Genomic DNA, 24,903 nt, shown 5'->3' on the forward strand with positions numbered 1-24,903 from the left:
ACCATCTATTTGGAGTCGGTTTGGGAAGATTTCTGTGTTCATGTTGAAATATGTTTTTCTTTGGAAATGTATTCATGTACTTTTCATGCACTAATTAACATGTCTAAATACTAATATGGAACAAATTACACTCCCTATAAATGGCAGTACACAGCAACATACTGCGAGGGCTTGAGTCTGCAATAAGCTGCATTCCACCAACAGCAAATCCAATGCAGCGTCATGCTGGGACCTTCAGGGAAATTGCATAGATGTACTGAAATAAACACAAAATAAACACTGCAGACACAAACAGGTAATAGCAGACAATGCAGGAAGTAGCACAAGTGAAGGATAGAGAATATCAGGTCAAAAGTGCAGGCAGACAGACATTGTGTCAGAAAAGTGCTTAATAATGTCATATGATCAGTTTGTCAGATAATACCATTATAAATTTCATCCATCCATCAATCCATGCATCTTCATTACATGCAGCATGTTTGAAATGAGGACAACGTGTTGCAGAAGGCTAACATACACAAATCTTTAGAAAACTGTGAGGGGGGAAAAAGAGCCTGTGTCATTTCAGAGTAGTGTCAACCTAACCCACGTGGCAGAGACTTGTCTCTATCCCACCAGCAGCTGGACCTGATTTTCTTCTCAGTTGGAGTCAGAATCAGACAAACTGAGGAAGAGGACTGAGAGTTCAGTTATTATGTCAGTAGTGTGCCTGTCCCCTGAATATAAATATTTATCAACAGACAGAGGACACTCATTATAATATCAGAGAAATGTAAAGTGCACTTGCATCTTTGAGATGATTTCCAGTCCGATATAAGAGATGCCGCTGGCTACCAAACCAGCAGCTGGCTCTCCATTAGAACTACGAAGCAGATGAGGTTTGAAAAGGTTTCTAGGGGTTCCGATTACAAAGATAAACACACATTCTTCATAAATGTCTTTTTGAAAAACCCATGCACTTCTCATTATAGCCTGCACAGCATTTTTTAACATCTCAGTCACGCCTGTAATAATTCCCCCTCCATGTTTCCATTGCCTGTGCACTGTGTAGGCTTCCCCCATGTGTGGTTGTGTTGGCATGGAAACAGGAATGACATTATGATGTGTGTGTATTGAATTTTTCACCCTTGTCCCCAGAGTTCCACAGTGAGGAAAGCCTGACACCATCCCCTCCCCCCACCTATTACACGAGGGGGGTGGGGGGGGGGGGGGGGCAGATTCTTTTAAGATCTCAGCAAGCACGTCCATAAAAACTCTCCAACTGCTATGATCCTTTAAAGAGAGCAGACCCTCTGTGCAGCTAACAAAAGCTCTTTGAATGCTCCCCAGTTTCTGTCTAGCAGAACAATCCTGTGAAATGATCTTGTTGATGGAAGGCTTTTGACTAGAGCTTGTACGGTTTGCTGCTGTATGAATGATAATCAGCAGCAAATTATCCCAATCAATTTCAGGAAATATCATTATTTGCAAACCAAATCAACACTCAGAAATGAATAAAATATCCCTCTTAGTATAAATGTGTCTTCATTACATTGCCCCCTCGTGGCTATTCTATAGAGAGGGGCAAGCACCGGCCTCAGGAATGACCAGTTTCTTTATAAAAAAAAAGGTTTTAGGGTTCTTATCACCATCTAGTGGTAACACAAGTGTAAACCAATAACCGCCCATGTTAGTGTACCTGTTAATACCCTGAATAAAAACACAGATCCATGTGACAAGCTGTCACATTTACTTTTATTGTAAAGGTGATATTATTCCAAAATATTAATATGTTAGAGGAAGAGAGATAAACAAAATGAGGGAAATACATCTAGAAAACATCTACACAAGACTTTGGTAAGAATCTTGGGACACATTCTTATCAAAAAATTCCACTGCAAAAAAAAAAAAATAAAATTCCTAATAATGCTCCAAACCATATAGATGTCAGTTGTGGTGCATCTACATGTACAACAACATAGCTGGGTAAAAATTCAACTGGGCATTTTGTTCCCTAGAAACAACTGAACAATTGAAGGCATATAAAACACTGGAATGGCTGGGCACCTGTGCTTTAAAGTCTGGAATATACTGTACTACTTAAGGATACCACAAGATATAACAGTTCATCTTTTTATGAAAGCAATTTGTAGTTTAGAATTATACTTTTCAAGATATATTATACCACAACAACTTTACAGTAATGTTGCAAAATAGTCATGTCAGAGCTAGTTTGAAAGCATAAAAGAATCAGCTAGGTTTAAATCCAGACTTACAGAGAAATCTTTAAGTTCATCTTCTCTTAACAACAGCTGACCTGAGGTCTGGATTTAACCAATACAGATTCAAGAATGCGTCATTTCAGCCCTAAACAGAGTGCATTGGATCATTGTGCAACGGTGTGCCCTGTACTCTTCCCAGTCCACCCCTACACCCATCCCCACCACCCTCTGCTCCCTTACTCCTTCCTAGCAGGGGTGAACGTTACAAGCTCTGATCTCCTTCCTGTCCTTGCAGCTGGACAGCTGGGCAGTCTTAAACTTCTGCTTTACTGTCATGAGTCGTTCTTGAATTCCTCCACCGCAAATCTTTGTACATTCTGTCCAACTTGACCATGGTCTCATTCTACACCCTTAAGAGTCAGAAAAATCAAGAAAAAGAAAAACATTGTAAGAATAAGGTGTTCTTCTACACATTTTCATTATCTGTGTGGTGTTATAGTCCTGAATGAACAAAAAGAAGGGGGGACACTAACCTGGATGCTCGGAGGTGCCCTCAGTTCTTCCCTGATTGCTCCTCCTCTTTTCACGTTGTTCCTTGCGACGTTTCTTCTCATCACTGTTGCCTTGTCCTCGGTTACACTTCCTGATCTTGCACTTCTTCCGCTGTATCGCTTCAGGACAAGGATCTCCACCAAACTGAGGCTCAAGCATCACCATGCGAGTCCGGATTGTATGACCTTTCCCACAGGACTTATTACACTCTGACCATTCACTCCACTCTGACATGACGCAGTCTATGGCTACAGACAAATATGAAAAGAAAACGAGAAGAATAAGCAAAGTTACCCTACAGTGAATCACACAGATAACACAGCAGTGATGAAGGACATTCCAGTTATAATTCCTGAAAAAGCTTTTGGTTGGCTTTGGCATATGTTTTGGATCACTGTCTTGGGGGAAAATTAAGAAATAATAATAATAATAACATTTTCTTATAATGTGCATTGGATGTACATTATCATCAAGTCAATAAGAATCATAACAAATATTACAATTAATATATAAACATTTTTAGTACATGGGTGAGTTGATTACTTACGACACTCTGGTAGCATGCACTTCTCAACCTGTTCTAATTCTTCTGTACACTCTCCCAGTTCCACCGGTGACTTAAGCATACGCTGTCGTGTCCTCAAACCCTTCCCGCAAGTTACACTGCAGTCACTCCAGTCAGACCACGGAGTCAGCAAGCAGGGAATTGTATCTATACCAAAGATACATAATTTTCCACATTTGTCTAGATGAATGTAATATCAAACACATACATCTGTGACATATTGAATAACCCTGTTTCCAAATAATATCGGCCACTGTGTAAAGTGTGAATTTAAAAAAACAAAGCAATGATTTGCAAATCATCTAAAGCCTGGTTTATTTAAAAAAAAATAGTACAACACTTGAACAACACTGTAAGAATCTGGGAAGTGAGGAGACCAATAGCTGTAATCCCCTCAGGATTACAGTTGTGTTTAAAGATGGCAGGGCTGGATTGTAGACAGCCCAGTTTAGCATCCAATTTTTTTACTACTGAACCATCCAGATGTAATATGTGCAGAATAGGGCTTGACAGTCTCTTACTGAAATAAGCAAGGCCCTCTCTGAAAAAGACATTTTCATGATGGCAGTACATGTTGCTCCAAAATCTGTATAAACTGTTCAACATTAATAGTGCCTTCACACCTATGTGAGCTCCAACTATAATGCTGGCAACTGAACTATGATATTTTGATCAATCAGATCACATGGTGGTTTTCCACTCAGGCCACCTGGTCTTTAATAATAGGTTTTTAATTTATGACAGGAAATCTGCAAAAGAGACCAGGGAGAAGAGCAATTGGCCCAGGGCAGATTCTAACCCGGGCCTCTGCAATAGCCTTATGAGATAGGGGTTGCTTGCTCAGCCTAGTGAGCAAAACCAGCACCCTGGCAATGGCTGGCTAAAGTGTATCTGAGTCCATGCTGTGATCCAGTGATTTCCACTACAGAAATTTCTGTTTTTAATGCAGTTCTGCCAGAGTTCTTAATGTCATAGCTATTTTAGTTTTCAGCTTTGTACTTTGCATTCAGATATCTCTGTGGATGTGGTTAATTTAACATAATATTAAATTATATTATCTTACACAGATGATGAAATCCTCAAACTGACATTAACAAAGGTTACTTTTAAATTGTGGAACTATTTTCCCCACACAGACTTTCACAGAATAGCTCATTCCAGAAGACTCACCTAATAAAGTTATTTATAAGCCTAATTATGTGTGAGAAAGTTTCACTAAGCGTTAGGTTAGGTTAGGTTCTCTAGCATCATCATGTGGTATATAGAGCTTAGCAAATTTATTAGACCAGGTTTATTAGGTCTAATAAATTTGTTAAGCACTGTATAATGAGTGGATATTCAATCAGAAATTGTAATTGAAACTAGGAATATAGTTAATAGCAATGTTGTTATGAAGGAACAAGGGGACAAAAAGAATTTTAAATGATTTAAGTTCAGATAGTTACTACAGGAAGTTGCAGTGCTGAAAATGATGCTACTTACGACATTCTGGCATCATACACTTCTCCACTTCTAGAACCTCTGCCCCACAAATGGAGCCATCTGCAGGAGGCATCTTCACCATTCGCTCTCTCCTCTTCATGCCAAGACCACAAGTGGCACTGCAGACATCCCATTCACCCCATTCTGTAACCAGGCAACTGCTGGGAGCTAAGACCAAGAGGGAAATGCACGGTACAAAAAACCCCATGTTACTTATATCAAAATGGTTTAAAACACTTGGGAAGTAATATGTTAATAGAAAAGTCTAATATATAGAACAGGAAAGAAAAAAACTCACAGCATTCCTCATTAACCACACAGTTCTCAGACTCCTCTGTGGGCAGAGTGCAGATTGAGCCGTCATCAGGGAACTGTTTAACATAGCGCTCCCTGGAACGTGTCCCCATACCGCAGGAGACACTGCACGGAGACCAAGTTATCCACTCTGACATCATGCAGGTGGAGGCATCTTGAAAGTAAAAAGGAGAAAGATGACGAGAGTTCAAAGAATAACTAGTGATTTTGGCAACTGAAAAAATTATTAATTTTGCCTGCATATTATCATGAATTGGATTGCACCTAAGTCAAAAAAAATGTTCTTACACAATATAAATGCCCTCACAAGTTATTTACATAGAATGATTCAGCTTATAATAGCATCTCCTTGAATGACGTCGTTATGATTTGCTTTTCTGTATTTGTTTTCTTATATAATTCTTACGTTCACTATGATATTGTTTGTTGTTCCATGCTGCTAATCTTTTCCCTCTTTGCTGTTTCCTCACCCCAGCCTGTTGAGACAGATGGCCGATCTCCTTGAATCGGGTTCTGCTGGAGATTTCTTACAGTTAAAAGGGATTTTTTGTCTGTCCCCACTGCTGCCAAATGGTTGTTGATAAGGGAATAACTGGGTTTCTCTAGTTAATATCTACAGATCTTGATTTCATTAGTGACCTTAGCAATTCTTATATTGTGATTTGACACAGGAAAGAGCGCAACATGTACAACATGTGAAAGTGTAATGTAAACATTACAAGAGATCACTTAATTATTTGGAGGTAAATTCATTATTAATTTGTAGCAGATAGCAATAAAGAAAGTTCAAAATGAATTAGCAGTTAAACTGAAAACACAGCATCTAATTTTGGTTTAAGACTTAAAGTGTAGACTCAGGCTTGAAAACTGTCAGCACTCTCAGCAAATTAAAGTGCAACAAAAGAAATTGGGTAACATCAAAGATCCAAGGTAGTATTAACAGGTTTTTCTTTCTGTTGCTCAAGTCTGTGACAAAAGAGAGCTCTGAAGTTAATCTCATTCTGGAAAGAGTCTGAGGACAGCAAAAAACAAACAATCAAACAGATGAACAAAAAAAAATCTCACTATATCACAAAAAGACTTGTAGGATTAAATTTAATTCAGGTTTTCTACTTTTTCATGAACAGTTTAAGCAATTGTTCTCTAACTTTTATCGTTTTTTCAAGGTGACACACTTTGAATTTAATTTCTGTATTAAAAAAATAACTTCTGTATATAAATATACAAACTGGAATGACAGAATTGTAATTCATGAAGTTTTGTATGATAATTATTATTGTAATGAACTCACTGGTTTATTTTGAATGCTTTAATGAGTCTTACCCTCTTTTTCTTACCACATGTTTGGTTGAATCAAAGACAAAACTACAAAAATGCACCAAATGCATGAACAACTGCATTCCTCACATTATTTATTTATGAGTGTCACATGAATTAAATCATCCATACCTGTCATGTCGAAATACAGAGCAGCAACACCCTTTCTCCTAGTGTAATAAATGTCAAACTTACGCCTCGGTAAAGTCTGAAAATATAAAACAAGCCTAACCCAGCCCCGAGGCAGTGCAAGTACCTCAGGAACACGAATACAATTTACAACCAAATGTCTGTTATAAATAAATATGCTTAATGGTCTCTTCTAAACAATGTGTTCTCTTTGCCTGTCTTTCTGCTTTCACTTTGTTGCTGTTGCAGAGTGGTACCCCGGGTATTTTATGAATAACAAAAAAAAAGTGTTTCATAACATATAACTTTTTAAAGACATTAATGGGTACAATAATTATCACAGATATTAAAAATATTCATAAAGGTGCTCAGTGGATGAGGAATCTGTGGAGAAATTGTATTTAATTACAGTGTTTTTCCATCTACATAGCAGTCTTCTGTTATTTTCCGGCCAATCCAGTGACATTGGTTTTTTTAGATAAATACCAACCCTCATCACTGCATCCAGGCCCCATGCAAGGCTCAAAATCCTGAGTGTGTGGGCAGGGAACACTGAGGTCCAACTGTGCCTTCAGCATCCTCTGCCTCATCCGTTTGCCCTTTTCACAAGTGGCCGAGCTGCAGGCAGACCACGGAGACCAGTTTGAGTAGATACATGTCTCAGGAGTATCGTCTGCAGGATAGAAAAGGGAATAGACATTCAATAATAGCCTACCATTGTTAGGTGTGCTTTTAATCTTGTGTGTGTGAAAGAGAGAAAAAGGAAGAGGACACAGACCTTCCTCTTTCTCCTCCTGGGCAATATCTGCAACAATGTCATCAACATTGTCTGGAACAATGTTGCACTGTTCACCCTGTGAACACAGACAGACATTCTGTTTACTGCTGTTCAGTCCTTCTCTTCACTTCGTAGGTCTCCGCCTCCATTTAGTATATATACTTAAAATTATCCTGTGGTAAGCACACAACATAAATAACTATAGAGTATACAGGAATGGATTTTAAAGTGTGTCTATGTCAATGTTGTTACACTTAAACACAGAATCGTGCATAAAAAAAATCCCCACAGTTGCCTCTAGATGCCACTGAAGGACTGCTAACCATTGAGCCCTTTGGCAGCGATAATGTTTCATCACTCATCATAACTGTGAAAACTTAATATCTCAGAGAAAACTAATTTAAATACCTGCAATAAATGGTTTAATTAACTTTTGAAATGTTTGTGCTGTACTACTTTCACAAGTTGTATCAAACTGCACAGTACTGCATGTTGCTATTACTGATGCTACATTAGAGGAAAGAATTTGACCTTTTTTAAAATAAAAAAATAAAACTCAATCACATTTGGAAAATCAGCTAATTTGTAGACACGTGCTTTAAATATGCATATTTTTTCACTACATTAAACGATGTTGACTTGACAGAATGCAGCAGATGAACAGATCATGCTCCTTAAGCCTGGTTCTTCCTGTTGGGCAGGAAAACCCAGTATCTGCTCATAAGGGATCTTTGGATTGATGAGTTTTAACTGAACTGGAAACACGTTTCTTAAGATCACTAAAGTGAACTGAACTGAAATATTCACACCCTGCACAATGAAAATGCAAAATATAGTGTGGTAATCTGTCAAAATATTAGTAATTAAGCCTAATGTATATTACCTTTAGTCACTGTGGTATGCTGTCATAATAAAATTGCCTGCATCATTATCACTATCCCATCAAAGCCACAATCGAGACCTGACTATTGGGAAAAACAGACAAACCTTTCTGGCAATGCGCTCCACCACCACCCTGGCCACAGGAGTAATAGCACCTCCCTCAGGATCATAAAAAGGGCTTTGTGGATGATCCAGACTGGTTAAGGGACGGATTTTGTCCTGAGGCATAGCGGGCTTGTTGGGAGACTAAAAGAACCACAGGCAAAGACAGAAAAGGAGGGGGGGGGATAGATGAGCCAAAAAGAAGTGGATCTTTGGGATTTTAAAAATAACACCATGACAAGATTTCTTTGAAAAATACATTTCCACGTTAAGGACAATGGGCACAAAGTCACAAAAGTTACACAAAGCACAAGTTGAACAAAGGACACATTTCAAAGTCAGAGAACAGCTGTGGAGGAGCAGTGTAGTTTATATGGGAGCTGCTCTCAGTCAACAGTAAAGGTCTGCCAGCAGGGGGCTGATAGAAGCACCACCGCCAGAGGCAGTCTGGAGGCAGAAGACCAGCTCATCCTTCAACCCCCACTGAGACCACCCAGAAGGAAAATAGAGAAAGAGCAGTGCTGTTTTGTTTGTAAGCTAGAGGAGGATAAGCAGAAAGGTGGCAATTAATCAGCCGATACTGTTAAAGTACAATGGCTGAGTCTTGATACTCAGGTACAGGCCTGTGCCTTTAACAACTTTGTAACACAGCTGCAAAGTCTCACTTCCTCACTTCAGTTCCTACTTCAGAATAGCCACAACCTAAAAAGTTTTAATGAACTACTCATTCATTCCTTCCTCATTCTCAGTTTAAAAAGCAGTTTTATATAGCAAAATTTATTGTGTTCCCATTTAAAATTTAAATAATGGCGATTACAGCAGTTTAGAACAGGGGAGTCTGTTCATATTATTGAAAATTATGCATTCACAAAGTGAACATAAGAGTGGATACCTGAGAGTCCCATTACTTTCACAAACAAAAGCAGTATCATGGGATTACTTAGATCCTACAGACAAATTAAACACATATTGCTGCATATTGTCTGCAGTTACGAGGAGCATCTTTTTTCTGTTATTCCTATGCAGATTTACTGACATTTATTTGAGCTTAACATCTACAGTAATGGCATATTAATTTGTACGTCAAAATAAAATAAAAAACAGACTGAGGATTCAGACTTGAGCAACTAAGCATTAGAGAAGGAGAACAATTGTTGAGGCTTATTAGGGTAATCGTGCAAAGGGTTATGAGCTGTCATAGCCACACCTGTGTCTAAGCTGCCAGCTGTGTTTATAAGTGGATATTAACTGACTTCTAATTGTTTTCAGAAAACGTATCCAACTGGCTTCATGCAGTATCAATGCCTTATATGTTTCTTACTCTGCACACCCATTTCAGGTCTTCCAGGCCCCCAGAACAAGGTGTGCCTCACATGGTAATTCAGGATGCTTTAAACACCACTGCTGAATAAAATTCTGCACTTCTGTGTGTATGTGTGTAAGAGAGAGAGGGAGAGAGAGAGGGGGGAAAAGAGAGGAAGAGAAAGAAGAAAAGGGTAAAATTAACCCAGAGGCTGGCCAAAATAAACAAGAGACTACAGTTCAGTGGGTTCATCTATGAGCTCCAAGGGATGAGCCAAAGGTTGCACACATGTATAGTCACAGAATTTGGTCAAACATAAAGCCTAATCTCTTAGTGCTGACAGGAGACACTGAGCATGCAGCACCTGAGAGTGAGGGCTGGGGGAGGGACATTGCTCAAGGCTTTTAGAGGAGAATTGGATGGGTGATGACACTTGAATTGTTGCAGCCTGGCAGTATGACGTGAGAGAGCGAGTGATTGTGAATGTGGGCAGACAGGCAGATGAAGAGGTTGGTATAATGACAAGGTCAAAATGTGAGTGTGAAGGGAAATCTCAGCTGGTGATGAGAGTGAGAAAGAAGGTTATCCAGGGGGTAAAAGGTGGAGAGAATAACAGCCTGCAAAAGGCTGTGATTGCCCTGGGAATGTGGGGTTGTAACCTGATTTGAGTGAGCGACACTCCTGTTTTTGTTGCATGATGAAGATAAAGAGCTCCCGTTTCCTCAGGTTTTCCTTGTCAATGTAATCATTTTTAACATTCACATACAATTTTAGTAACAGCTGAGAAGTAAAGTTTAAACTTCACATTTTAATAGATACGTAAACACTGGTATAAGTACTTTTTAAAATTTTATACATAATATCACTTTGTACCTACCTCATATGTCACCCCACTATCAGTGCCTGCATCCCAGGGGATTAGGTCCTGAACCACCTTTTGGACCCAACCACACTCTTTTGTACATAAGTCCTCAGCAGACAGACCTACATTCCAGTCTGGACTGGGCCCCAACATCGTCAGGAAGGACATGAGGTGACGGGTCCGGTCTACTGAAAATTCTGCTGAGGGGGCAGCCCGCCTGAGGAAGAGCATGAGTATGAGTTCTGAGTGCATCAAAGCACTTCATGAGTAAGACAGACGTTAGCTGCATGCCAACTGACAAGTGGGAATTTCCAAAGGCCGTGGCACACAAAATGTGTGTCCTTCAAAAAACCTTAAGAGTAATCTGCACCTGTTCCACTTTAGGTACGATTTGAATTCAACCTCCTAACAGCTGAAAGACTGGTGTGCAGGAGAGGAACAAACAAATTAAAGCACATTCATTTTAAATGTTTGGCTGGTTGACCTTTTTTCAAGTGACAACTGTTCTAGTACCAAAACATTATGAACAAATATAACCTTAAAAAAAACATACTAGACAAAGGTAAGTAAAAGAGGATCCAGGCATGATCCCTGTGGGATGCCTCTGAGGCCAAAAATCAGGAATCTGTCTCTCTGATTCCAATATTTCTTGACTGACGTGACATAAAGACCTGAATTCACAGTTCACAAATCTGAACAAAGCTAAATCCAATAAAGCATTTGGTTAATCCTCATACATCTCCAGTTTTGCCCTAAACAAGCTGCCCTAAAACGGAAAATTTGCAGGTTATTGACATTTTGCTGCTGGAGGTAGTGGAATGTGTAATAAATTCATATTTCAAGTACACAGAAGGAATATCCAGCTAAAGGGTTTTTTTTTTTGGCCACAACATCAAAATTAGATGAGACAGAACTTATTCCATCTGCCAGAAAAATCTTTCTGATTCTAGGATATTTTAAACATGTACCTGCATTACTTTACAAAGTTTGGCACAATTGATTTTCCCATGCAACTTGGTCCAAGTTTTTATATTTTTTACAAAGGTTAATATAAATGAAATAAGAAAAGCAACACTGAAAATTATGCTCAGGTAGAAGCTAAAAGCTTGTCTAATATTGTGGAACTTAAGAGGAAGAGTATAAGAAGGTGAATATAGGGCTTATAAATCAGAGTTACTAGCAAAACTTACTTGACATGTTGCAGACTCACACTGCCACACCACATCTATCTCCACACTATATTTGCTTTGTTCCACCGCTGGAGACTCACACACATGCACCTCTGGACATTTTATTTGACCAATGATTGACAGCTAAACTAATTAAAAGAATTTTTCCAGATAACACGAGATTAATTAGGGAAGTGGGAAGCTTCTTGTAACATAGACGATTAGCCAGTGATTCCTCTTCACCTGTCATCATGCCTGTATAAACCTATTTGACTTCAGCCAACTCTGTCCTGCACTTGCACACTCTGCTAATGATGCCTCTGAGGTGCAGAAATAACTCTTATCCCCTGAGAGCACACAACTTGACTCAACTCTCCTGGGTCTCTGCTCAGAGAGTACTGCAAGTCTCCGCTTTATCTCGAAGTGCCACCTGGGCTGCACAAAAAGGTAAGGTGTAATTGACAGAAAAGAAGAGACAGAACAAATAAGGCAGGGATTAATCACCCTAGATAACCCCAGTGAAACGCTTTAGTAATTCCAAAATGTTTTGGGTTATAAATGTGCGCAGGCGTGTTTTTGGAGAAGAGTTGATATAAATTTTAGTAGGTGTCAAAATGTTGCTGCATGGATATTTGCTAGTAATGGTTTCCCTTTTCACTCATTCCCTTACATCTGACGGTTCCAAAAATTACTTGTGTGGGTGGCTAATCAGTATGTTCTTTATGCTTGGTAAAGGAGACATAAACTACTTTCTAAAGGTAAAGGAAATATTTTTTGCATGTAAAGCAAGCAAATTCAAAACCAAGTTTTAGAGCTGTCCACGCACTTTTGATGGATTTAACCAACTTTTCCTGCCACAAGATACGTGGAACATGAAATAAAGGAAAATGCCAGAAAATGTTTCCAATATGTCTCATTGCATTGCTTGCTACTGTATCAGTACCATAATAATCTTAGCACAAAATGTGCCTGAGGTATCTATTAAAATGGGCTAATGATCCCACAGTGTTTTAATAATGTTGAGGTCTGAACTCTGGGGAATCTGATAGAACACGGATAGTGTTACATTGTGTGTTTTTCTATCCAGGTATGCTTTGCATTGATAGTTTTTCACTGTCATGCTGAAAAATGAAGCCATTTCCAATCAGACATTTTACAAATGGTATTGCATTGTGAATATAAACCTGACCATACTTTTGGATGTTCATAATTCCAGTAATTCTGACAAGGACCCCAACATTACAGGCTGAAATGCAGCTCCACAACATGACAGAGCCTCCATTGTGTTTTACAGATGGCTGTAGACACTCACTATTGTACCTCTCTCCTGACTTACTACAAACATACTGACAATATTTGAAACTAAACTTTCCAATCTGGATTCATCACTCATCTGTTGCCACTGATGTTCAGTCAAGTTCTTGTGTAATGTGGCATATCGCAGCCTTTTCTTCCCGTTTCCCTTCCTCCACTTGTCCACATTCCTCAAATTTAAGGACACACTGTACACCATGCTGAGATATGCCAAGATTTTTGGCTAATAGCTCTTTGGGATTCACCCTGTTGGTGTGAAAATACTATTTTATGCCTGTCAAACTGTGTTATTGCTATCATCTATCATAGATTCAACTAAAGAAATATGGAAAACATGAGATGCTTTTGTGACAGGCTGCTATTAATAAAGTGCCTAAAGATATAATTTAAAATTGGTTCTTTGCTAAGTTGCCTGTTATGTGTAGAGACAACACTGATTCATCCATTGAGTTAAGTCTTTTTTTTATGCTTGAATAATTCATAGGTCACTGTTAAGTGGCTTAACTAACAAAAAAGAAAAAAAAACATTCCTCTAAAAATGGTCAGGTATAAGGACTGGACTTAAAACAAGAGCACTGCTGAGCGGGTGTCCACGCTTGGCTATTTTGAATTCATAACGGGGGGAAGGGGAAAGGTGGGGGAGTATACAAGTACAAGGTCATACACCTCTATTATAGTAAAGTTGGTGAACAAGTGTGTGAAGTTTGATGGGTCTAATTTGAACAGTATGCATCTAGGGTGTGAATTTGAACATCCTAGGTGAAATTGTTCTGAAGTTAATGCGTTCACTTTTTCAGAAAACTTGATCTTTGGTTTGAGATCAAGGTCGCTGAGATTTGGACTCATCCAAGAGTTTTAGTAGATGCATCTATGATATGAATTTAAACATTCTAGGTCACACCGTTCTCGCTATGGCCAATGTTTTTTGTGGAACAGAGGATGTTGCCATCACACCAACGCCAAGGCTGTGACAATAACTTGACTTTTTCTTTGAAACAGCTGAGCAGAAAAACTTTGAAAGACTTTCAGAAAACCTGGAAAACTATTGCTCAAGACTGCTTTAAAAAACTGCAAGAAAGTCTTGGAAGCAATGATAAAGAAATGACTTTTCCACAGCACTGTAGAATTAAAGTACTTAACTCAGAAATCAGCTCAATAGCAGCCACATTTTATTCCATGAAAGAACCTTTATTCACACTGCCAATAACTACATTTCTTTAGCTCCTAATCAGAAAACTCACAGAATATCAACATAGTCCTGGTTATTTGGAAAATACCTGACAAGGCAGTGGGAGTGGGGCTGACAACAAGCAGCCAGTGTGAGTGTCATGGAACTGTCAAGCAGCCATTTTATTTCAGCCTAAAGAGGGAAAGTGAAATAGTGAAACTAATAAAAAGACGTTTAGTGAGAAAATATAGTAGTGAAAAATGTGATTTGGGAATGAGTCAGAGAGTAAAGTGTAGATTCATCAGAATATGTGCGAAGCCTTCAGGAATATCTATTATGTTAACGCCCACAACAAAATATACTGGATAACTGGTGTTGAAATGTTTTATGTAAGAGTCTAACATCCATTTGGGACTGGCCATGTGTGTGTTTCAATTGCAGGTATGAGCAAACTGTGTTGATGAAGTTACGAGTGGGAAGTAGTCTTCTAAACGTGCCAAAGTAGTTTGTGAAAATAAAGTGGTAACTTTCTTCTAGCACTCAGATAAGTCTCAAACTGGGGCTTCTAAAAGCAACATTTTGTGCACTAAAACTAATTTATTTCCATGTTAAATCTGTTTTAGCACAACTTAACATGAAATCTCCATCAACACTGACATGGTTCTTACAGTTAGCCTTACATTGTGGACAAAAAAAATGATTTTGGTCTATAGTGGGAAGACAATATTCACATGATATCTCTTTTAATCGCATTTTAAATCTTATTTCTGAACTCAACTGCACTATTTTTTCAATGTTTTAGGATGGACAGTAACTATAACTACATCAGACATTCACGGTCAGGAAGTCGTGATAGATCATGACATTTACCTGCACTATTTTAGGATCACTGACTTTTAATACAAAAGCCAGTGTCATTTATACTGGATGAGAGTTCAGGTGGAAAATACTGCCTTTTAAATAAGAAAGTCTTCACTGTGTATTGACTGCAAAATGATATGAAAGTGGAAGGACTATCAAGATAAGAATGAGAAACCTGAGAAGCATAATTTTTCAGTTGTTGACTCTAAGAAACACCGGCAGCATGATGAGGCACAGAACATCTTCTACACTCTGAGTGCTGAGTACTTTATTTATTTCCTTACTTATTTATATTCATTGTTAGCCAAGAGTTTTGAACTTTTTTTTGAACATTTTGAACTTTGGATAAAAAGTCCAGCTTGCTGCTGTCACCTTTCACCCAGACGTCCAATCACAGCGAAGAGGAAACACTACGCTGATCCACAGTCACATCCCATTTGTACATGCCACTGGAGGTGAAGTTAACACTGTTGGTCTCTGAGTATTCATGTCCCTACTGCAGATTACAACAATATTGACATTGAATGCTTGAAGGGACATTTCCTTCACCATGGATCTACAAGGTCCGCAGGTACTTACAACACATTATTTCCAAAGATATTCCATGTCATAGCAGCCAAAGCATCTCAGCCGAATAAATGCTGCACCTCCAAAATGCTTTCAAGCGCTCCCAGCTGGGTATTTTCAGAAGAGTGCCTGGCATGTCCAGCTGGCAAAATAGTGGGCATGGCCACTTTGGGGAGTACTCAGAGAATTCAAATTATGTATATAACAAAGATTGCACCCTTTTCGTCATGCTAACTAGTCAAAACAGCAAACTGGACTTTTGTGGAGATGATTCTTAAAGCAACAGCAGCATTTCAGACACAGAGTGAAAAGAGGTGCTTCCACAATGTACAATTTGAAACAAATAATGTGTTCTTTTAGCACTGAAGCACATAAACCCATTTTGGCAGGCACCCAAAATAATTTTTCTATTCTATGTTTGGTGCAGGGGTTGTATACAAAAAATTATGTAAATTATGTAAGCTCATGGGTGCTTAGACTTTTGCACTCTGACACTAAAACATTATTCATACACCTAAAGAAGCACAAACATTGAGACACACCAGCTTACATCTTTACACTGCTTTGCTGGCACCTTTAACACACAAATGCACACAAACATCCAATTTTAAAACTTGCTGATATAAATATGCACAAATTATATGTATTTTTCATCCAGCTCACATGTGAACTAATGAACCTCATAACACTTTTTTTTTCTCTTTGATGCATTTTCCAGTTTCATAAATAAAATGTGTACTTGACTCTTTTAATGCACAGTGTCCATGGTGAGGACAATTCTTTGTAATTATTTACATAAAATGTCCTGTCCTTTTCTTGCTCCAACCAACGCAATTGATCCAACACATTCCTGCATGTGCTGTTAATAATCACTGAGTGAAACAGTTAATTGGCTGTATATACAGAGCAGGGTAGGCTAATTAGCCCTTGTGGATATCATTGCTTCTATTCCTGGCTGTTCTTCCCTTCAAAGACTAATCCAATTGCCCTTATTTAGGCTCTGTGGTTGAGGAAACAACACACAGCAGAGCATAGGAAGTTTTTCTATACAAACTGAATCAAAAAGGTTCTTGTTTTTGATATTTACAAGAAAGCACACAGCTCCTATGAATATAGGAGTAAATAAATGTGCACAGAGTAAGCTAGTGTGCTGGTAGTTTCAGGTTTTCTTTAAGTAGAGTTTTCACTGATTAGCAAACTCTGAAACCTAACTTTAAAATAATAGCTTCAGCCTTAAAATGTCACATTGATAGAGAGAATAGCACACATTGGCAGAGAATATCACAGGCTGATTTTCATATGTTTAAAAAAAAATCACTGAACATACTGAACATTTTCTATCCTACTGTTTATTCATTTTTAGTATTAAATTCTATTTAATCTCACACTGAAATTTATTTAATCTCAACCAGTCAAAGCACAAACTGAAATTAAAATAGCACTGTTGGTACATTGTATCACATCAGCCATTACAAATACAAAGTTTCACAGGTCAGCCTAATAAGAAAAAGGTTACAGATTAGACCAGATACGTGTTAGTGAACTTGAGTAAAAAGTGAGTCTTTTTTCCACAGTACTGAACAAAATCTAATGATAAGGTTTCTTGCATGAAATGGCTCAGCAAATCTCTGAAATATGGGTTGTGTGTGTTCCACAAGCTCAGGACCTTGCAACATCTCATAGCTATTCCTAGGACTGCCCTCTTCTGGACAGAGACCTCTGATGGTATTCCTGGAATCTTCTGGAGCCACTCTTCCAGCTTGGGGGTTACAGCTTCTAATGTTCCGATTACCACTGGGGCCACTTTGGACTTCAGCTTCCACATCTGTCCCAGTTATCCCTTCAGCCCCTGGTACTTCTCTATTTTCTTGTGCTCCTTCTTTCTGATGTTGCTGTCTGCTGGGATTGCCACATCAATCATAATTGTGGTCTTTTGCTCCTTGTCTACCACCACTATGTCTGATTGGTTGGCCAGAGGCTGCTTGTCTGTCTGGGACTTGAAGTCCAACAGTACCTTAGCTCTGTTGTTCTCAACCACCTTTGGCGGTATCTCCCATCAGGAGTTGGGAACTATCCCAGTGACTTGGCTGTGTCTCTCAATGCGTGCTTTCCCAGTTTGCATCTTACATCCTGCTACTATGCGCTGGAGAGTCTCTGGTGCACCTTTATACCGCCTGGAACTTGGGTCCTGTCGGCTGAGTCTCGCCTTACAAGAAAGTCTGGCTCCTTAGTAGCAAAATATGATGAAATGAGGGGTGGTTCAAGACTATGATATAGCACTCTGCCAACAAGCCCCTTTACAGCAATTCTGTGTCTTATTCTCCTTGGGGAGAGTGTTGATGATCATGATCTCAATAACTATCATTGATTGTGGTTGTGTGTGCTGGACTAGACTGATTAGACAGTATTTATACTGTTTCAACAGTGATTTACTCAAACTCAAAATTAAATATTCTAATAATCTAAGACACTGGATTTCTAATTTTCATGAGCTAAAAGCCATAACCATCAAAATTAAGAAAAACACAAACATTTTTACAATATTTAATTTTCTGAGATGCACTAGTGTATGTAATATATCTATCTCAAACAAATTGACTTGAATTTAGGAAGTACTCCTTGTCACCGTAGATAAAACTCATTTTTGCGTGCCAGGTCTGACACGCTTGCCCCACACCACATGTTGACAGAACTGACTCCTTAGGTTTGAATAAATCTATGGCTTTTGGTCTGTCATTGGTATACTGCAGATCCAAGATGCAAAAAACCAAGCCTGGGCTTTGACAGCTTGTTTCACTCATGCGGTCTTAGTCCTATAAGCACTAATAAAGAAAGCAAGTTTGACTAATTCCATTTTTTATTATATACAGTCAAAATGTCTGCAGGTGATTTATGAATTTTATGATTTAACAGTGAAAGATGTTTTGACTTTTATGTAATATTGCCTTAAAGATTGAGACACAATAATTGCCTAATTTGTTCATTTATATTACAATAGCTGAAGACTCCTGGAATAAAGTATCAAATAATGTTGTATTACATTTCTTACAAACCTTGCAAAGCCACTAATAGGCATCATTGCAATTAAAGACAAATCACTTACACGTTAAGGGGCTGCCAGGCTGGCCACTGTGCTTTCATTTTGATGACTGTCAGGACATCATCACCCTACAAGAGAAAAACAGATAAATGCACACAAATTTAGTGTTAGTCCAATGTCCAACCTCTCACTCTAAAACTCAAAATAAAGAAATAACTAAAATTATCAATAAACCATAGAAACTTCATGAAACTATTTGTCTTCAGGCTTTAAGGAAACTGTAAAAGTATCATCTTTGACTAGATTCATTGGTTTATTTGTCATGTTTTACAGCCTGTAGAACTTTTAATCTTCTTCTGCCATTGAGACTGACAGTTATAAGAACTTATCATTTATTCATTATTATTCATTATTGGCTCTATTCCCCTCGCAAATCTTGCATTTTGTTGTCTCTTTGTGTGTATAGTTTCCCCTTACACTGCACTTCTCTAAGAAATAAATAATTCAACAAAAATGTCAATAATGATAAAAGATATATACTAAATGGGTCATGGAGAAGCCTGCCCATAGTTACAGTCTGCAGTAACACTAAAAAAAAAAAACTGAAAAAATTTTAAAAATTCAATATAATGAAATTAAATTAAATTTGAGTTGTGCTGAATCTGAAAACAAACACTACTGTCAATAATTATTTTATTTTATGTTTTGGTTTTTTGAAGAGCAGTTATTAAGGATCACAGTTTACTGATTTTGTTTTATGTTTAGCACCTTGATTATGTTTTTGATGGGCTAATCCCAAGCTCGGGAATGACATATAGTCACCCTCTACATCATTCCATAACCTGATGCTGTATGGTATTAAGAAGGCTTATAACCTTTTAGTAAACACCTCAGTCAGTCAGTTTTAAAAAATATTGTAATGACACACTTGCAAATTTGAAATAAACAGCAGGTGACAAGTGTGAATATGGAAAAGTCAATGTATCACTTTTGGTTCAAGTTCTTAGGTGACTTCATATATTCATTTTCTCTGTTGATTTTGTATTAAAAGGGTTGTGATAGTAATGCAGCATCTTAAGTTACTACAGGTAAATTAAAGAAGTTCCTCTTGTGTATTTGATTTTTTATCACGCCATCTCACCATGTGAAGGTGATCAAGAAGAAAGGTTTCTACCATCCAATTTCCCTGGCAGTAGGTGAGGAGAAACCTGTTTACCAATCTGTTGAAAGGAGCTAGTACATATTACTCAAAGACCTTTAGAAACACCAATATCACACTACAAGCAATACCCAAGACCAACACAGTAACAAGGATCCCTGCTCCCTAAAAGGGACCCCTTTCTGACATTTTAGCCTTTTGGAAGCTGTAAGCATACATTTCATATTCTGCACCTGCAACCCCAGAAACATCATAACCATTTTCTCTCTCTTACTATTTCCCTATATCTCTAAAGGTATTAAAATACCTTCAAATAACTACACTTGAATGATCACATATACTCAAAGGGCAAAATAAAAGGCTACTTTTGAATCAGCTTAGCCTTCTACGTTTTTGTTTTTTAAATTGAGCCATATACTGAACTGAATAAAAAAGATTAGAAAAAGGTGTTCTTTCACATGAAAGTGTTAATGAAATGTCAGAGTGGAAAAATGTGTGTGAAATGTAATATGCTGCACCTCTGTACTGTTCTAATGTGAGGGGTTTTTTTTTCTTTCATTGTGAAAGAACTTTCTGGACATTGCAGTTCATATCTAAAGTGTCTGGGAGTCATGTTCATGACAGTGTTGCTTTTAAAAGGGAATGAGAGGAGCTGATATGATTAGATGTAATTGATGCCAAAATTTAACCCATCACAGACTTTCAATGGGCACACTGTGTGCCTGTGGTCATGAAAATATAAAAACACTTGAAAATAAACTAGTTAGTATCATGTATCTAAGCTGACATCTGTAAAAAATAATAATAATACTCATAAAAACGGGGCAGAGTAGAATCCCAGTGATATTCCCCTGGCCTTATCTGAGTCAGTAGCAGTCTGTTGAAAGTCTTTTCAGAAGCAATAAAGACGATGTCATCTAATATTTCCCATCATTACTCACTAATTGCCAGATACCCATCACTTAGTAGCTCTCTAGACATTTTAATGGAATGGATAAGTGTCATAATTAATAGGAGACATGTCAGTATCTTGTCCGCAAGCTATGAAGTAGCCTCAGGCACATCTGCCCTCGCCCTCGCTACTATTAATTTTTAATTTACTTATAATTGACATCACCACTGACCTTATCTTCTATTGAATTTTATTTTATGCTAAAATGTTCCAGTTTTCTCACTCAGAAGTTACATTACATGTTACAGAGTTGCAGTTGTTAATACACAAAAAGGCATGCACAGGCAACTTCTGATACAATGTTTAGTGTCATAGTTGGTGATGAGGGGGATATTTGCATTTACAATATCCTTTTGCAAAATTGCAAAAAATAAAAGAAATATGCTTGGGTTTTAATGAAAAATATGCAAAGCAAGAGCATTACGCAAGCAAATAACCTCCTTCATCACCTAAAGCACAACTCAACCAGCATATCAATCTACCAAGTTGAGGACCCTTAAACTCTTACTGACTGTGTTTGACATTGATATGAATTGCTCTTTGTGTTAAAAACAAAACACTTTCTTGTTCCTATTCAAGAAGAAAGAAATCTGTCTACACGTGGCTAATGGAAAATCCTACAAAATGCAATGTTGCAATTTAAGGAAAGTTAATGCTGAACTACAAAAATTTGAGCCAAGCTACTTGCCTATGAATCAGTTTGACTTATATATTGACTTATATTTGGCTTATGAGTGTATCTTTAACTCTAAAAAGGGAAATGAAAGTATTTTATTATGCAACTCCAAAATTATAGAGAGACCATCCATCTTCTGTTGTGTCCATCCATTAGAGACAAATATTTCCATTTATTCGAAGCAGCCATTTACAGAACCACTGCACAGAACTTTGCTGCTAGGTTTAATGACCGGAATCAAAGAGATTTATTGGCCTAATGACAAAATGCGTAACAGATCATTACCTTGGCAGAAAATCCCAAGAGTCTGAATTCATTTCACAATTAACAAGTTTTCCCTGCTTTCTTGTCAAATGCACCTACTATAGTTTATTATGCTGCTGTAAGAACATAAGCAACTCAGAACCTCTCTTTGTGTCAGTGCCACAAAAAGAACATGCGGTACATATAACAAATTCTCATCATCTTTCTTCTTCCCACCTGACTTCCCAGAGAATATATTAAAACATAATTTGGTTTCATTATTGTCGTGTTGTTTTCTGTTAATTCAACTTTACTTTTTTTATATTTCAGTTGCTTTAATAAGTGTATTTTATGTCGCTGTTTTTCTGCTTTATCAGCCTACACCACTAATTAAAGTGCTCCCACTGGCAAAATTATTTTAAAATCCCTGCTTTTCCTCATGTGTATGTCAAAGACAGGCACAGAGGGATAGAATTTCAAAGATCAGGTATAAGTAGACCTTCTGCTGCCTAAATTGACTATATATTCAGTAATGACATGGAAGTCTAAAGCTGAGCCCTATTACCAAAGTAAGCTGTCCCTTGCTTCTCCTGCCAAACACATACAGTAGTTAGCTTTTCAGAGAACCTGTCATTCCCCTCTACTAATTAAATATTGAGCAAAAGCAAACCTATAACTCTTTTGCATCCCACAGGGCTGCAGCTAAGGAACAACTTCCCAGGCACTCATTAGAATGGACTCAAGAAGTGTCTTTTCAATTTACGTGCTTTAATACAGAAAAAAATCAGTAACTAATATACCCACACACTCTTCTTCACTGCTTTCATGTGTCACAGTTCCAGTTTGAGCCTTTTCTCATTTTAATTGATTTACCAATTTATATAAATGTCTGTGTTGACAAACTTGCCTTACAGGCAGAATTTCACGGGCATTTTTTCAGCACTCTTCTCTGTATTTGTTTTGGAAATATGATGTCTTCATCATCACAAAGTACAAACAAAAAAAGAACAAACTAAGGCTATGGAGTGGATCGCTTTCTTTAGAAAACTCTGTCAAAGAATAGAGCTATATTTTGTATTTTCAAATAAATCTAAAAGAAGCAAGCTTTTTTACCTTTTTTTTGTTCTACTGAGAATAAACATTAGTTTTTCATTTTGCAACTTTTTTTACATTAACCTTATTATATTGATGCATCATTTTGTACATTAAAATCCCTTGTGTCATTAATCACCATCTCGCTATAGCACTCAGAGCCATCTGCCCAAAAGGACAAACAAATCCAAGTACAAAGTGAGACTTAAAAGCAATAACCAAACATCTCCTCAATATGAAACAAGGGCATGTTTGTCAATGTAAAACTAGTAATTGATGCCAGTAATGATTTAATTTATTATATGGTTAAATGTTTTTAAATTTAAAATAAGCTTTTATTAACTGCTGTGTGTGCAGACTATTCCTTCTAACTTAATAAATATAATTAATTACCAATCACATGACTTTGTCATATAATTGTACCAAATAGTTATCTGAAAATATGTAAAAGAGAAAAAAGTGTGTTTTATATTTCTTATACCACTTTCAGTCAAGTAAATTAATTTTTCTCATCATAAGCATTTGCAAATATGGTGCTCAAAAAATTAAAGGAATGCTTTGAAAACACATCAGATCTCAAAGGGAGGAAAAAATGGATATCAATAATTGGATATCTATACTGATATGGAGTGGGTTAGAAACAAAAGGATGCTGCATTGTTTGATAGAGAGGAAAATTACCAATGATTTCAAACACACCCTAAAAATGAAAGTGAAATTTGCCAAAATGGTGGTGTCAGTTCCTTCATCCACCAGGAGCTGCCTGCATACTCTCACCACATGAAGCCGGGCATTCATGTGGTGATGTGGTGATGTGACTGCACCAGCACAGGGTCTGACAGTGGGTCAAAAGGATTTCATCCTGATAGCTAATGGCAGTCAGGGTGCTGTTGCCTAGCCTGTAGAGGTCTGTGCATCCCTCCATGAATATGCTTCCCCAGGCCATCACTGACCCACCACCAAACCAGTTAAGCTGGCCACCCTCATGAAGTCTGTTTCTGATTGCTTGGTCAGAGACTTTCACACCAGTGGCCTGCTGGAGGTCATTTTGTAGGGCTCTGGCAGTGTTCATCCTGTTCCTCCTTGCACAAAGGGAAAGATCCCAGTTCTGCTGATGAGTTAAGGACCTTCTACAGCCCTGTCCAGCTCTCCTAGAGTAACTGCCTGTCTCCTGGAATCTCCTCCATGCTCTTGAGACTGTGCTGGGAGACACAGCAAACCTTCTGGCAATGGTACATACTGTGCCATCCTAGAGGAGTTGCCTGTGCAACCTCGGTAGGGTATCGCCTCAGGCTACGAGTAGTGATACTGACCCTAGCCAAATGCAAAACTAGTGAGAAAACAGTCCAAAAAGATGAGGAGTGAAAAATATCAGTGGCCTCCACCTGTAAAACCATTCGTGTTTTGGGGGTTGTCTCATTGTTGCCCCTCTAGTGCACCTGTCAGTAATTTCATTAACACCAAAACAATTGAAATGGATTAGCAACCCCCTCTGCTACTTAACTGACCAAATCAATGTTTCTGAAGTGACTTGATGCTATACTTTGTTTGAGATAAACTTCTCACTTGTCCAGATACTGAATATTTTTGTGATGTACTTAAGAGCTGTTTCACATTATTCCATTTTGATTCAATCACAGACAGCTATTTGTGTGTGGGTAGATTTCAGTTTCTTCAGTTGAAGGAGGTTTTTTCTAGTTACTGTCGGGAATCAGTGGGGGAATGAATTCTCTACGTTAACTTTCTCTGATTTGATGCCATTTAGAATAAAACTGAATGAACTCCTTGCTCCTCGCCTGGCCAGGAAATTGTTCTGGTTCGACATTATAAATGCTATTCCAGTGTTGTTATTTCTGCTCTGTGAAGCAACAATTGAAGTGGGATCTCTAAGGAAGGAGAAATGAGCATGGGTACATGAGTGTATCCTTCACAGACTGACACACCTGTTCACATGAAATCAGTTACTGAACCCTACATACTGCAGCTGATCAGACTGTTCTGAAAACAGATGATAACGGAGCAATTTTTTTCTCCAAGTGACAGAAAAAAAGGCTGAAAATTTTGTATTTTGTTTCCTGTTTCACAGTCTACTAAGAAATACTCAGTTAACTCAAGGTCTAATTAACAAAAGAACTGTATTCATCATCTCATAATCCCTCGATGGATATCATATTT

General features: G+C 37.9%; 1 protein-coding gene across 1 annotated transcript in view; it reads right to left on the minus strand.

Annotated features, from left to right (window-relative positions):
- Positions 1-1,715: 1,715 nt before the first annotated feature.
- The window catches only part of spon1a (spondin 1a), a 69,360-nt gene continuing 46,172 nt past the window's right edge, over positions 1,716-24,903 (minus strand). The window contains exons 7-16 of the mRNA XM_030721482.1: positions 18,671-18,735; positions 10,504-10,705; positions 8,327-8,467; positions 7,340-7,415; positions 7,052-7,234; positions 5,099-5,269; positions 4,801-4,968; positions 3,301-3,465; positions 2,735-3,001; positions 1,716-2,611 (exon numbers count right to left, since the gene is read on the minus strand). Of these exons, the coding sequence (XP_030577342.1) occupies positions 2,448-2,611; positions 2,735-3,001; positions 3,301-3,465; positions 4,801-4,968; positions 5,099-5,269; positions 7,052-7,234; positions 7,340-7,415; positions 8,327-8,467; positions 10,504-10,705; positions 18,671-18,735 (1,602 nt within the window). The 3' untranslated portion in view covers positions 1,716-2,447. The remainder of the gene's footprint in view (positions 2,612-2,734; positions 3,002-3,300; positions 3,466-4,800; positions 4,969-5,098; positions 5,270-7,051; positions 7,235-7,339; positions 7,416-8,326; positions 8,468-10,503; positions 10,706-18,670; positions 18,736-24,903) is intronic.

Source organism: Archocentrus centrarchus, chromosome 3 (assembly GCF_007364275.1).
Source record: "Archocentrus centrarchus isolate MPI-CPG fArcCen1 chromosome 3, fArcCen1, whole genome shotgun sequence".
Lineage (NCBI taxonomy): Eukaryota > Metazoa > Chordata > Actinopteri > Cichliformes > Cichlidae > Archocentrus > Archocentrus centrarchus.